This window comes from Thamnophis sirtalis, unplaced genomic scaffold (genome assembly GCF_051295495.1).
Source record: "Thamnophis sirtalis isolate CommonGarterSnake01/CBP01778 unplaced genomic scaffold, rThaSir2_p1.2 scaffold_4, whole genome shotgun sequence".
NCBI classification, from domain to species: Eukaryota; Metazoa; Chordata; class Lepidosauria; order Squamata; family Natricidae; genus Thamnophis; species Thamnophis sirtalis.
In genome coordinates, this window is record NW_028261384.1 from 2,099,027 (window position 1) to 2,115,203 (window position 16,177).

At 43.1% G+C, this 16,177-nt stretch overlaps 1 protein-coding gene across 2 annotated transcripts; it reads right to left on the bottom strand.

Annotated features, from left to right (window-relative positions):
• Nucleotides 1–1,677: 1,677 nt before the first annotated feature.
• On the bottom strand, nucleotides 1,678–13,318 carry LOC106543904 (pogo transposable element with KRAB domain). Of its 2 annotated transcripts, none has more exons than XM_087712337.1 (9): nucleotides 13,228–13,318; nucleotides 12,373–12,466; nucleotides 11,185–11,593; nucleotides 10,416–10,542; nucleotides 10,194–10,310; nucleotides 8,765–9,004; nucleotides 7,854–7,949; nucleotides 7,425–7,499; nucleotides 1,678–3,792 (listed from the first exon to the last, which is right to left on the bottom strand). In XM_087712337.1, the coding sequence occupies exons 3-9, from the start codon at nucleotides 11,503–11,505 to the stop codon at nucleotides 2,981–2,983; spliced, it is 1,788 nt and encodes a 595-aa protein (XP_087568463.1). In that variant the 5' UTR covers nucleotides 11,506–11,593; nucleotides 12,373–12,466; nucleotides 13,228–13,318; the 3' UTR covers nucleotides 1,678–2,980. The 2 variants fall into 2 exon arrangements, with proteins under 2 accessions (XP_087568463.1, XP_087568462.1); XM_087712336.1 differs by lacking the exon at nucleotides 1,678–3,792 and adding an exon at nucleotides 4,058–6,274.
• Between the last annotated feature and the right edge of the window lie 2,859 nt (nucleotides 13,319–16,177).

The following is a 16,177-nucleotide window of genomic DNA, read 5'->3' on the forward strand; positions in this document are numbered from 1 at the left end:
GGGCAGGCTTCTCCTCAGGCGCCCACCCAGCTTCCATCAAGAAAAAGTGGGATGGAAAGAATTCCGCAATAGCCCCATGGCCATCTAGGGTTGTTGTGAGGTTTGCTTCCTATCCAGAAGGGACCCTCTTCAAAAGTCCCGTTTGGGAACATTTGGCCTTTGTTATCTAGCCATCCATCCATCTCATCTATCAATCCACCCATTCATGTCTATCCCATTCATCCATCCTATTCAATCTATCGTATCTGCCCATGGTATCTATCCACTTCATCTCCATCCATCCTGTTCATCTACCCATCCTATCCTATCCTATATAATTTATTTGCTACACATCTTGCAATCCAGGTGATTATGAGTGGACAGTCTAAACAGCCCCGACTCCTTGGCATCCCTCAACTGCCCATCACTTGGATAGAAATGTTTGAGCCAGGATGAACACCACAGTTCATATCCAAGGATTTGGACAGGAGATGTTTGAAACAATTAACCATCAGACAGTTCTGCAGGTGCCATTGCATCTGCTTGATGCATGGTAGCCCTAGGAATGTGAAGGTTTCCAAGATACATGAAGTCCTTAAGTTATGACTAATTCATGACAATTTTAAAATGGAAGAGTCATGTGATAGGCTTAATTTTATGGTGGTGGTTAAACAACTACAATGTTTGTTAAGCAAACCAGTGCTTTGCTATGGGAATGGTTTTGTCAAAAACCAGAAGTAAATTTTTGATGAAAACAGCATAAAACGTGATCATGTGGCTGCTGCAAATGGCTGTTAGTGCAATCTAGCTGCCAAGTGCCCTATGTGTGATTGTGTGCTGCAGGTGTTGTGAGACCATTGGAACAAAGTCTGTCATGAGTGCCTCCCCTGATTGGTCCATCAGAATTTTGAATGGTCACTATGCAGCCAGTTGTAAGTCAAGGATTATCCATAAGGCTTCTCCAACTATCTTGCCTTCCCTCTTGTTTCCCTCAGTCTTTCTGAGCATAATCTCGAGTGGCATGCAGGTATTTGTCTTTCTATGAATTAATTATGGTCTCAGGAATCACATTTAAAATTCATTTGACAAAACTCATCCCGATTCACGGCCTTCCAAATATTGGAAATCAGGTCTGCCTTTCATTGAAAGATCCATAAGAATAAAATAATTTTTATTCTGAAACACCTTGTCAGCACATGGCCACTTTAGAGTGCCACTGTAACAAAAGAAAAATATTGCAAGGTCTGAGGGACAAAACAACTTGGGAGTGATTGGAGGAACTGAACATGTACAGCCCAGAGGGCAAAAGTGAAAGGGGATACAAGATTTAAACCTTTAAATATATTAAGACTGTGAATAAGGTCCAAGAAGGCAGAAATTACAATATTAAGTAAAAATCAAGAACACAAGGGCATAAACTGACAGGAGAGAAGTTCAAAAGTAATGTTAGAAAGGATTATTCCACAGAAGTAGTGGAAGCTTGTAACCAACTACCAGCAGATGTAGTGGGTCAATCATCAGTTACTGAGTTTAAACATGTTTGGGATAATATGTCCATCACCGGACAAAATAAAATAATTTTAAAAAACAAATACATTGAAACAAAAACAATCATAAAAATCTCAAAAGGAACTTCTCAGTCTTTTTCTGCAATTTCTATTTGCCAACATTGCTGATACCCAAGACTGGAGCAGTTGATAATACAAACTCTGCTAAGATTTTATTGGCAGAACTCCAACAGAATTTGAAGCCAGCAAGTTTAGCACCTTGAATGGGCCATAGGATTAAAATAAAATAAAGTTCTAAATCAGGAAGATATGTAAAAATACCACAAAATCCAAATTAGATATTTGGGAGGGAAGTAATCATTTAATGAGGAAGCAAATATTAAAAACACTCACAAAAGCGATGAAGTACTTGATAACTGATTTCCTCCTTACTACAAAGCAGTTTCTTCAGTCAAATCAATCAACCTGGAAATAATATGGTTTGGTATATTTCTCAAATGAGGAACAGCCTTTAGGAAAATGAATGGATTAAGAGCATAGGAAATCATGAGCACACAGGATAATCTTTTAGCATACAATGCATTGAAACCTCTTGCTTCAGAGGGGAAAAAAATATAGTAACTCCAGAAGTGAAAACTAATATATTCCTGATGTGGAGTAAAAAAATAAAGCCACCTTCTGCAACCTGAAATCCTCAGGATATGTTGGATTACATCACATACATCCAGCCCACTTTGCTGTTGTCTAACACATACAGAAAAGCTCAGACCAAGGAAAGCTGAAACATAGCATAGGAAGAATACTGAGTATAAATGTGCAATAGCGAAATCAGAAAATATTTCAGAGATTATATATCCAGATTTAGCTTGCAGCTTATTTTTCAACCATTTACTGCCTGACCATTGTGAATGTTTTGGAATATTCTGTCTACAGTGACTGTGGTTATCTATCGTGGGAAAGTCCAGAGACAAGTGATAAGAATTCTCTACAGAGGGGGACTTGAAAGCAAAAACAAAAAGGTGTTTTGTATAAGTGGATGGCAAAAACAGCAGTCCAATTGCCACAAGCTCCTCTCCTCTGCATTCCTAAGAAGCAAACCTATTTTACAGATAGCAAAGCAGCCCTCACATAATGCAAGAGGTTGCAAATTTCCAACACTTATTCAATGGTCAAAAGAAGAAAATGCCCACCTGATCACAAGAAAAAATGAAATTTGGATGTACTGAGGGAGGAGAGATTAGGAGACTGCAGGTGAGAAGTTAAAGAAGTATCCTCTACATTCCATTGCTAATAGGAGCAGAAGGTCTTCTTATTCCACAGCAACAACATCCTTTCCGAACCAATCCAATTTTTGCCTAATCCTCAAGAATTAGGAAGACTTCCATTCTATCACCATGTATCCAAGTGCATTCCTTCACTTTTCTAACTGCCTTAAAGAAAAGGAATCCACAAAAATAATATTTGCATCTACTCGGGATACAGCCTAATGAGGGCTAAGAACTACCTTTGCCTGGCTTCTTTGCATTTTTAACGCTCATAGTCACTGAGTCAGACCCCTGAACCTGGCAAGAAGTATTACATTTCTTGCAGTGATACAACTGGGCCCCAGTATGCTTCAGCAATCCCTTGTAGGATAGCCATGAGCCACAGATATGGCAGCGCCGACTCCTTGTCCGGCTATGATTCTGAAGGTGTTCCAACAATAAGCCCTCATGGACAAAAGTTCGGTCGCACTGAGCACACCGGAAAGGCCAGTCTTCTGAGTGCATTCGCTTGTGTTCTGCCAGAGCTGCTGGATCGGTAAAGTAAACACTACACTCCACACACCGGCAAACCTGGCCTGGAGCATGAGATAGCTGGTGCTGGTCAAATGCTGCAGTGTCCAAAAATGTCCTGTTGCATGCAGAACAGTGCAGCGGCCAGTCCACTGCATGAACACGCTCGTGCACAGTAAGCGCCTTTTGGCTTGAAAAACACAAATTACATTCAGTACAATGGAACTGTGTCCCAGGTACGTGTATTAGCAAGTGTTGGGACAGCTGTCCCTCAAAAGCAAAACTTCTATTGCATTCTGTGCACTGGAATTTTCGTTTGCGGCTATACTGGTGATCAGTCAAAGTCTCCTGGGGCGTAGAGTTCTTAGTGCATTTGCCACACTGAACAAGGCATCCTTTTGCATATGCTTCTTTCTGTTCGGGATCATCTGTGGCATCATGCAGAAGAGCATTCCTACAGGCAATCAAGGATGTTGGAGTCTTCTGTCCCTCTTCTTCTTCAACAGATTGCAGTAGCACTGGGTGCCCAGCTAAGGCAAAAAAGGAACCACTCTTTAAGGGGGGGAAAAGTCCCTATCCACAGTTCAAAAGATTGCACTTTAGAAACCAAAGTCTGAAAAGGAGATGTTCTACAATTCATCCTTATCTGAAGGTCAAATAACAGGCTAAAATCACTTGCAATGAAAACATCTATGAATACATTACAGGTACTCCTTGGGTTATGACAACTGATATTGGAATTCTCATCACTGATAAATTGTGAAATCACTTGACCAAATCACTTAATAACAGCAATCCCAATTGCCATTGTTACTCCAGGACTGCACAGTTAAGTGGGAAAAGGTGTGAGTCACAGGTGGAGAGAGCATGAATGCCACAGATTGGGAGTATGAGTGGATTGGTGGAGGCCGTAAGCAGATAGGTTGGTGGAGGGGTGCTGCAGATGGGCACAGGCTTGGAATGCTATGGAATAGAAGATCCCTGGGCTCTCCATAATGGGGCTTCTCGGGAGAAATGTGACAGGAGTGACTTAAAGTCCAAATTGTGACCTTCCCTGCCAGTTTCCCCATCAACTTTGCTTGTGGGAAGCCAGCCAAGTTTCCAAATGGAGATTATGTCACTACAAGGTACTGCAACAGCTAGAATTTCAAGGACCAGTCTAAGTACCACTTATTCAGCGCCTTGTAATTTAAAATAGTCGCTCAACAAGAGCTCATAATCCAAGGATTATCGGTGTGTCCCCCAAAATAAGACTAAGTTTCATATTAATTTTTCCTCCAAAACACACATTATGGCTTATTTTCAGGTGAAGTCTTATTTTTTCATTTATAACAGCATCTCAAAAACAAGGCCCGCGGGCCCAAAGGGTTGCCCCTGAGATGGCGAGGGGCCAGCCCTGCTAGCCCCCCACCCAGCTCAGCAGGGTGCACTCATGGATGAGCAAACACGAGGCAGCTGACAGTGTAAGGCAACAGCCATAGTTTGGCAGGCCCTTGGCTGTTACACTGGGGCTGCGCAGTGCAGGTGAGTTCAAGTGCTGCAACTGCTGGGCCAGCCCTCCAAGCAGCAGGCACCTGCCTACTCTATCCACCGTCTGTTATCTTTTCTTGTGAGCTGGCCATGCCCCCCACTCCCCCTAAGGGCAACCATAATGCTGATGTGATTCTCTATAAAATCAAGTTTGACACCCCTGATTTACAATAATCTACATTTATTCAAATACAATCATGTCGTCTTCTTCTGGAACATCGTCATAACTCTCCAAAGCTCGAATTCCAGCCTGAATTTCTTGTGACTCCATTTCCTGTAGAATTAATGGCCCCAATCTGTCATGTCCAGCAATAGAGCTCTCCTTAAATGAGTACTTCTTGTCCATGTAGCCTGCTCGTAATGCATTGGCAACACAGCTGTCAGTGATTTTATCCCAGGAATTCTTCACCCAAGTCACAACCTCTGGCAGGCTAGGCTTCACAAAGTTCCCACACTGATTTCTTTCCATTCTATTCTCAATGTAATCATTGATTTCCATGTGCAAATGCTCCTTGAATGGCTTATTTATTGCAATATCAAGAGTCTGGAGATAGGCAGTCATTCCTGCAGGAATCATTATTTGATCTATTCTTCTCTCTGCAAGGAAGTTCTTCATGTCTTTAGCACGGTGAGTGCTGGCTGAATCCCAGACTAGTAGACCTCTTTGGTCACCTCGCAAAATAAGTGGCAGCATTAAATCGACCCATTTCCTTATAACTGATTGTGTGCACCAGGCTTTTTCGGTTTCAAGAATGTAAATGCCTGAAACACACTCAATCTTATTTTTCTTGCCCTTAGTGATGATTAGAGGTGGGGCTTTCTTTCCATTCAGACGAATTGCCAAAATACAGGTAACACGTGCACTTTCATAACCAGTGGAGGGAATGTAGATTGATGAGGCACCCCTCTGATCAATTGTTGTTTGAGATCCTTGGCCTATAATAACTGCAGTTTCATTCATAGCAATCATGTTGGAGAGTTGGTATTTAGAAAAGTCAATGCCATCAACAAAGGACTTGAATGCAAGTGCACGTTTAATAAGTTCAGTATCTTCCAGCTTGAACAATGTTCTCGGTCTTAGAGACAGTTCATATCGCTGAAGGAAGTCATTGAGCCAGCGTTGTGATGCTTTGAATTCTTCGCGCGATATTTCTAACTGTGGTGCCATTGCAAGGGCAAATGCTTGAATATCAGCCCTACGCACAATTGAAGCCTTTGCTCTCCTGTCAGCAACCCATTCACAGATGATGCCTTCCAGTTGAGGAAATAATGGTTGCCGACCTGATCCACACTTGCGCTTTTTAGCATTTCCTTTGTCCAACTGTTGACTGAGGTTATTGTATTCTGCTCGCCATTTTCGGACCATTCGGCGATCCAACTTCTTCTCATTGCAGAAAGCCGTAAGATTCTTGCCCCAAGAGTCCTCCACGATTCCTTTCTTGAACTCGACGGAATAGCTCTTTCTTTTTGCACTCATCTTGTCTGGGGGTGAAAATATTATGCCCTTTAAATCTAACATTAAATCGGGTGTCAAACTCAATTTCACTGAGGGCCGCATCAGCATTGTGGTTGCCCTTGGGGGAGGTGTGGCTGCCTGCCCCATCACAGTCGTGGGCAAGCAAAGACCAACAATAGGATAGAGCGGCCGGCCGGCCACCTGCTGCTTGGAGAGCTGGCCCAGCAGTCACAGCACTTGACTCATTTGTGCTGTGTGGGCTACGCTGCCCAAGTGCTCCAGCCAAGATGCTGGTGGGCTGCGGCTACTGCTGGACATAATTAGACCCTGCGTGTTCACTGCTTATGCCCATGGCAGGGGACAGCCAGCCAAGGTGGGCTGCGGCTGCAGGGGCCGGTTCTCATTATCTCCGGAGCAGCACGCAGGCCAGATATGCATCCATCCGGCCTGCAGGCCTTGTATTTGATATGTCTGCATTAAATCAAGTTTTAATTGAAGACGTATGAGACAGGAGAGGCAACAAAAATGATGATAGTTAAGAATGGTGATAGTTAAGAATGACACAAAAAAGGGATGAAAAATTGCAGACATGAAAATTCAGAAAACGTTTATTTCATGAGCACATTAAGTATGTCTATAACAACACATGTGTATTGTGTCTGTACTCCGACTGGTCATTTGGCAATAAGTCTCGAGTTCATCTGTTTACATAGGTGTTTACCTCTCGTCCAAAGATGCCCACTTGGGTATTTACAAATACTGAATTATAATTTATATTATCATTTATTTTAAGTATTAATGTCATTATTATTTTAAATTTAATTATATATTATTTCACAATTCAATATGTCTGTCATGTTGCAACTGATGTACTAAATGTGTCCATTTGTCTGACAATCTCAACTGCGGCTTATTTTGGGGGATAGGACTTATATTATGAGCATCCTGAAAAATCATGCTAGGGCTTATTTTTTGGTTGGATCTTATTTTGGGGGAAACATAGTACCTGTATTTGTAGACTTAACAACATTTTCAATGTATGTAACCAAAAAATGTTATACTTACCACGTGGAATTCATTCTTGACATCATTAAGGACAAAATACTCCTTCAACTTTAGGAAAGCCTGGTTATGCTAAATAATTGCTGTACTTTGCCATTATTAACCAGCACTCACCAAATGAAACCAAACTCTCCTGATCCTCGACACACAACTCCTCTTCTTGTTTAATGGTGACTGCAACAGGTGGATCTATGCAGAAGAGATACAAATCAGAACGTTCAACTCTTTCACCTCCCCAGACCCCAGTGCAGCAGGCAGACGGTCTTCCATGAGCTATCAGTGGAAACCAAAGTAGCTTGAAATGCTTGTAGGCTCCACTTTCTTCCCTGACACAATTGTCTTGAGATGCCATTCTTTGTCCTCCCACTCCACATCTTTAAAATAGAACACTATGAAGAAAATGCCAAATCCACTTCAAAGTAATCACATATGGGTATATCAAGCAGTAATGAAGGACAGCAATTCAAATTCTTGGACTATTCCACTTGCCTCAATTACGATTCCCAGGAATACCAAAAAATTCCACTTTATTATTATACTCACATTCATCACTGCTGGGACTTCCAGGAGACCATGGTTCCTCCTTAATATGCAGTTCTTCTTTTTCCTCCTTGATATTATGACGAACAATCTGATATTCTTTGTGGAATAAAGATAATTAGACCCCAAATGATTTCAACTGGGAGTTAAACAACAATACCTTTTTATTTGATAACATAACATAGTTTACCTAGTACAAACATGCATAAAATGTATTACTATGATATTCCAGGATCAAATTAAATTTCCCACCTCAAGATCCTAAAAGAGCAGCCTCCACTGCAGTTGGGCCTAAATGCTTAAGGAAGAAATAGATCTGTATTCATTCCTCTAGGAAGATTCTGGCACAGAAGCAGGACTTCATGGTAGACAAATTGGTAAAGACCAAGTATTTTTAAAACATGATAAATCATTGCTTGATAAAAACATGTTCGCCTGGCCAAGCAAGAAAGAAAATGTTACCACATTCTTCCATCTGAGAGGTATAACAACATAATGACATGAAGACTGGATCAGGCTAACAACTACTTTGTAAAACAGCAAATATCTCTAAGGAGCTTGCAAGCAAGGAAATAGAAGAATGACAGCCTTCTTCCATTATTGTTGCTTGTTAGCTATTACTGAAAATATGGCATCTGCGGGCAGCCATCAATCATCGAATCCTTCATTCATTTCTCCAATCTTTTAGAAATAACTAAATTGGTTATTGTCATATCTGATAGCAAATTTCATAGTTTGATCTTGGCCACCTGGCAGGTCAACACATGGATACAAATTACCAACTTTGGGGACATGATTTGGTAAACTAGCCACATCATAAGTGGATTTGTGGACGATTTGTTACATTACACCACAAAAGGATGTGGATCGATGCCTGAGGCTCAGAAGACAAATATTGAGGAACAAAAACTCACCAAGGCCAGCACTATCAATGAAGCTCATTTCATAGCAATTTTCTTGATCAACAAACAGATTACTTTCTTCCTCCACTTCTCCATCTCCAGAGGAAGCATCTGCTACATCAACAAAGAGGTTTGTTTCTTCCTCAGCTTCTCCATCCCCAGAAGAAGCATCTGCTACATCAGCAAACAAGTTAGTTTCTTCCTCAGCCTCTCCATCTCCAGAAGAAACCTCTGCCACATCAACCGGGGAAGCTGCACACAGAGAAGGAAAACAACAACTAAGATGAATAAAAAGAAAAGAATATCTATACTGAAGAATTGTTTAGTCCTTGGTTGTTTTCTTGCAGACATTTATTTGATTGGGATTGGAAGGGTTTGCTGTGTTCATAGAAGTAGTCCTTGATTTATGACCATAATTGAGCCTGGAATTGTAGTGTAAATTGCGATGGTTGTTAAGCAAGTCACTATGTGTTTTGATTTTACAAACTTTTTGTGGCAGCTCTTAAGGAAACACTCTAATCATATTGCAAATGCCTCAGTCGTTAAATGAAAACATTTTACTCATTGAGCACTTTTTGCCAGAAATCAGGAATAAATGCTGGAAAGCAGGAAAAAAAAACACCAAAAATCACCATAAATGCGAGGTGGTTGCCAAGTGCCCAAAATATAATCCCTGTAACCATGAGGAATTCACAGCCATTAGAACTCCAGCATTAAATTGGAAGTAGCTCTGAAGAGATCCATCGTAACTTCAGTTGCTAAGTGACTGGTTGTTAAGAGAGGACTACCTGTATAGGGTAGCTTCCCCTGCCACTGTTGGTGAGGGTATAGTTTTCTTCTAATTGAGGAAGGACAAAGGGCAAAAACCCTCTCCCTTCCAACATTACCAGGCATGTTACTGTATATAAAGAGAGCGAACCCCACTTGCTTCTAGCACTGATGGCATACCCTAGTTGGGTCATGAAATGTCTGCAAGAAAACAAGCTCAGAGAGCACCAAGCATCCCACAATCCTCCTCTTCCCATACCCTCTTCCCTTCTAGAACTGATGATGTCATCTAGTTAGGTCATAAAACGACTGCAGGAAACAAGCTTGGGCAGCAACAAGGACGCCACTGAGTAAAAAATGTATTATAGCGTCAGGTTCTGTGATTGTCCATTCCATCAGAAGCACAGGGTATTCTGAAAATGGGGCATTTGCTTTTATTATAGCTTTTGTCTTTCAATGCATATGTGTCAACATATCTAAGTCCACAGGAAAGTAAATAGTCAATAATGAAGTAAAATACAAGTTCAGGCCCTGATATAAGGAAGCAGCAGATATAAGGAAACTGCAGTCCAGGCTTGGATTGCTCTTTCTCTTCCCACCGACAACAAATCCAACAATATACTGGAAAGACCATTTAGAAATGAGAAAACTTCATCGGTGCCAAAAAACATACTTGTACAGCTGGGATCTTTAGGTATCTCCCTATTCTCCAAGACCTCTGACTCCTCCATGCGCACTTCTTCTCCTTGGTCCATCTGGGATAGGCTATCAGGCTTGGAAATGGCATGATCTATACCACAGAAAAGGAGACAGGTTGTTAGGAAACCAGGCCATTTGAGCAACGTGCACAGAGGATAACTCAGTCAACATACAGACAAGAGATCAAAGTCCTCACCCAGAGAGACCAGCATGTCGTAGTTGCTCCTCATGATGGATCTATAAAGCTCTCTCTGCCACTCTTCTAAGTTCCTCCATTCCTGCTCATTGAAATGAACTGAAGCATCACTGAAGTTCAAGGGCACCTAGAAAAAGCAAGGTGGCTGAAAAAAATCACTGCGCATCTTCCATCAAGTCAATCCCATTTCCATTCTGCATTTTCATAGTAGATCTGAGTGAAATCCTAATCTTATCTTCGATTCTAAAAACTCGCAAACCTCTAATTGGCTATGTATTATTTATTGATATATATTTAGGGAATTTGTGTGGCTATCCACTTACGGATTCTAGGCGGCTTACAAAAAATTAAAATGACCAGCTTTTAAGCAAACAGTTTGACAGACTACGGTTTTCAGCTACAGAATCTGAAGATGCCTAAATTCTAAATAACTCTTATCTGTCATCATTTTTTTTTCCTTCCAGTCATAAAATGGAGAGTGATGATCTTCCTGTTTTCAACTAGCTAATATGCCTTGTCCAAAATCAGAGCAAACTGTGATTCCCTGCGAAGATACCCTGGCTTCTCATTGTAATTTGGGAGATAAACCATAATGCTAACTGAATTCCGCATAATTTTTTTTCGCAGGCTGAGCTGTAAGGCAGAACTAAACTTTACAGATGATTGTTCATCTACAAGTCCAGTCACGCTTTGTAGCCTCCTCCCAAATCATTTCTGCTGAGTCCTGACTCTTCTCTGGATCAGGCCACTCCAGTGGGATAGAGATTACCTTAGGGACTTCTCCTTTAAATCCTGGAGGAAATCGCAAGATCCAGAAGTTTTGGTTCTTTAACAGGTTCTCAAGGTTCTCCAACCTCTGCTGCAACAGATTGTTCTCCTCCAAAATGGTCCCCAACACGGCCAGTTTGCTTTCCAGCTGGCTCCCCATTTCCATTACGGCTTTCTCGCAGCCCATCCACTTCTGCTCGGCCACCACCATCCTCTGCTCCAGATGGAGCAACTGGGCATTGGGGGGATCCATCGTGACCTCCTTGGCTTCTCCTGCAGACATGGCGGATCCAGCAGATGTTTCCAAGTTCCTGACCTTCATTTCCCCATCCCACACCAGTCTGAAGTCTTCAAGGCAGAAGGGAGGCCAACTCTGAGGCTCACTTGCACCCCGAAGCTTGCTTTTCAGGCTAGAGGGAAAGAGAAATTTGCATGCAACTCTTCACCAAATTCAGACATGCATCATTTCAAGAATTACAAAGTTCAACTGGACTACTTGTCACCCGCTGCTAAGGTTTAGCATCTGTATTCTGCTTGAGACGTTTGTCATCCAACCCCAGTCCTTACTTTTTCTAGTTCCCATTGTTTAGATCAGGGTGTCAAACTCGTGGCGTTATATTGTTATCACATGACATATCACGACTTCTTTCCCCTTTGCTAAATCAGGGGTGGGTGTGTACAGCATGTGACACATCTAACCCGCGGGCCGCATATTTGATACCCCTGGTTTAGATAAGTTTCTAATCCTCATGGCTGGACATTTGCTTGTTAATATTCAGGAAACATTAGGAAAGGCCTATTACCAGTGTGGCCAAATAAACCACACATCAAGTTTCTAACCCTCTGCACTAAGAAAATACAAAGTCTAATCATCTGACCCAACCACCACTGGAGTACTCTCAGAGACTGGGGGACTACAACTCCCATTGGCCATCTATTACAGCCAATGGCAAAGAACTGAGAACAGTTGAGAATGCTCTGCTTAATATCTTAGAATAGAATACTTTTTATCTGTCCAAGTGTGATTAGACACACAAGAAATTTGTCTCTAATGCAACTTAAGGGAAAGAAAAGGCCCGAGGAAATCTGGGTTTAATTTCAGTCACTCACTAGCCTACATTACAGGGTCATTGTAGGGGAAAAACTGGAATCACACTGGATATAAACCCCACGGACAAAGGATACTTACCTTTCTTCCTACTACAGAATAACCCAATGATGGAAAGGATTGCAGAAGGAAAAAGCCCAAAGGGCACTTGCCAGGTGAGACTTAGACCTTTGAGCTGTTTGCAAATGGAAACAAGAAAAAAGAAGGCAGGCTGAAAACAATCTATATTTTTCCAGGAGAACCCTACATATAATCCTCCTTTACTCAGCTGGAACCATCATTGCGACTGATGCCTCACTGAACGACCAACCCCCACCTTTTCTCAATGCAAAAAGAAACCACCATTCCCAGGGCAGATCATTTATAGAAGGCTAAGGTGGGAAGAGACTTTGGAAGTGTTCTAGTCCGGTCCCACCCTTTGAAGAAATGCGAGGACAAACCCTTTCCTTTAAAAACTTGAAACCCTCCCCCACAAAAAGGGGGGAGGGGGCAGAGGAGCGGGGGGAGGGGGAGTCTAGATTCGGATGCGAAGGTGAGGACCTGCAAAGTCAGGCAGGAAAAAAATCCCCAGCCAAAAATGGAGATTTCCGGGAGAGGCCACGCCGCCAGGAGCAATAGGGCAAGAAGCACCCAGTGAATTCCGCGCAAAAAGGCACCAGGGACTCCTCGAGGTGTTCTAGAAGAGTCCCCTCCCAGAGGTTTTGGGGGCGGGGGTCTTGCAGAGGGAACCACCACCACCCCAGTTCTAGAGGGGATAACCCTCGTTACCGAACGGCGATCCCAGAAGACCCCTCCCCCCACCCTGCCCACGAGGATTCTGGGAAGGCATTCGGAGGGCGCCCAGTTGCCGATGAGCGGTTGGCTCTCGAGCCAGACACCCCACTCCCACAGGACTAGCGACCCTCGGTTCTCCACCCGCGCCCCGTTTTGCGCTACCTGCCCCTCCCCCGCCCGGACGTTCCCGTGGGGCCGCCTTTGTCTCGGCTGCCGCAACGCCGCGCAATCGGAAGGCTGGCCGCGTCGCGCGCATGCGCCGGGTCAGACCAGCGGAGTCGAGACGGCGCGCGGCGGAAGAGTGTCTCTTATTGAGAGCTCGGACCAGCGCCGCCCTAGCCGTCAGGAGGAAGATCGCCTCGGACCTGAAGCGCTGATTCCAGTTAGTCCTAGATTTACGACCAAAAATGTGCGTTATTAAGTGAGACAGAGGTTCATTCCGTGAGTTTTGTCCCATTTTACAAGCTTCCTTGCCAAGCGTCTTGAATGTCGGTCCCGCAGCCACGGATCTCCTTATGAAGCCCATAAATGTAAAACATGGTCATAAGTCCCTCCCCCCCCCATGCTCCTATGACTTCGAACGGTCGCTAAACGAACCATTGTAAATCGAGGACTACCTGTATGTGCATCCGGATGTCTCACACACGAAATTGCACGCACATCTTGGCACACCCCTCCTTTGCACAAGGCAGCTGGGTCAGGATGGCAAGAATGTACTGTTAAGGAAAGTTTGAAATTCCTCTGTCGCCTGGCTTCCTCTAACCCCTCAAGCCAACATGGTTTGTGCAAGCCACGATTACTCTTTTTTAGGTGGCTGTGATATTCTCCTTTAAGGGTCCAGGATGGTCTGCCCTACCACCAGGATAAGAACCTTCTGGTTCCCTTAGGCACTCAAACCTGTCAAACTACTCCCCTTTAAGATGGGTAGACTTCAACCCCCAGAATTGAAGGCCACCCATTTTAAAGGGGAGGCGCTTGAGAGGGGCTGTATGGGGAGCTTCGCTCCACAGAAAAGTAAATTCCGCTCCCCTCTTTCCTTCCTCCCACCCGACTCCCTTTCAGCCACCGAACATCTAATCTACTTTCCCCAAATCCAGTTCTCGACTTATGACGGCAACCGAACCCTGTTTCCATCGCTAAACAAGGCTTTTAGGGGAGTTACGTCCCATCTTACCATCACTAAAACTAATCACCGGGGTCGTTAAACTACTAAATGGGTCGTTAAGTGAATCTGGATTCCCCACTGACTTTGCTTGACAGGGCACATGACCTCGGGGACGCTGCAACTGCCATAAATGAGTCGGTTGCCAAGCGTCTGAATTTTGATCATGTGATCCTGGGGATGTTGCAGTGGTCATTGGTGTGAATGCCATACATTGCTTTTTTCAGTGCTGTTCTAACTTCGGTCACTAAACAAATGATTATTGAGGATGTACCTGTATTAATCATAATTACTGACTGGCCAGACTTTAGATGCTCTTATCCCTAAATATTGTTTAATAGGTGGCCTTGTTTGATTATTTATTAAGTTTTAATCTGGCACTTATAAACCTGTCAGCCTATTCACCAACCTCTAACCGTCGGTCTCGAATGAATTGGCATCCAGCAGGATTGTCAGCAACTTTTGCCGGCTTGTAGCATCACACTGGTGTGAGCAGCAAAGAATGTGCCAGAACCATAGATTTGTTTACAAGTTAACACAATTAAGGGTGTTGTGAAAACATAATCGCCTGGGTTCACACAATTCCATACACCAGTTGCTTTTGATCCGATATAATATCGGCCTGGCTGAAAACCATTTCCTGTGTTTTTACAGCTTTCAACGTCTACTATCAAAAGAAACAAATAATTTGTAGCTCAAGTTTAAACTCTGAGGTCCTTGGTACCAACAGACATTTCATGACCCAACTAGGCAACTTCATCAGGGCTGTAGGTAGTGGGGTTTGTGGAAGAGGAAGAAGGCTGGGTGGGCCTTACTACTCTCTGGCTTGGTTGTTTGCTTCTAGACGTTTCATTACCGAACTAGGGAACATCATCAGTGTTACAAGGGAGTGAGATTTGTGGGAAGGAGGAGGGGTACGAGGAGGGGGATAATTGAGAGGGGGGGCTTGGTACTCATTGAGATTGATTTTCTTGCAGATGTTTCATTACCCAACTAGGGCACATCAGTGCTAGAAAGGAGTGGCATCTGTGGAGAGGAGAAGGACTTGGTGCTCTCTGACCTTGATAATTTTCTTGCAGACATTTCATAACCCAACTAGATAACATCATCAGTGCTGGAAGGGAATAGGGTTTACTCTTTCTTTATACACAATGCCTTGCTGTGGTCAATATTCGTGGGAGTGTTCCTGGTGGTTCCTTGATTTAGACTGTTGTTTACTATTTGATTTTTGGTATAATATTAATCAGTATTGATCACTGCTTATCTGGATGTTGATTGCTGGCAGGGAGGTGTTTTGATCTTGTTTCCTTCTTAGCATTTGGATTGTCAGTTTTGAATGGTGGATAAAGGTCATTTATCACAGTAGGCCTGTCAATGACCCGTTTTAATATGCTAAATGACCAGAAATTCTCTAGTGTTTTTGGATGTAGCTTAGTCTAAAAGGCTCAAGTTTCCCTGTGGAAACTGCTGGAATCTCTCCATGTGTCATGCAATTATTATACTTACAGGCCATGTGAATAAATTCACCACTCTTCTCCCTTCTTCTGTCTTCCCAGTGGCCTTTTCTCCACTAGAACCAAATACCCATAGCTAACTTGCATTTAATTCTGTATCTTGTCTGATATTTACTCTCTGGGAGGTAGTCCCAGATCTAAGGCTGCCTTTCCTAGCTCGACACAAAATGGTGGACCCATCGGTGGTCAAAATGGGTGGCCACAGAGCAGTTGGCTGAACAGGGAAGACAGAGATTAAAATTCATGGAAGTTCCCTGGAGAAATCATGCTCTTACCCCACAGGACTGCAAGGAAAAAAAAACCCATAGCAAAAGGGGCCTTGAATGCTACAATGAACTAGCAGCATATAAATAAATAAATCCAGCAGGGCTTCACATGGATACGGTATTCCTTTTCCAGCATTTTAAGATTCTCCCTTTTGTGAAGGTTTGATTTT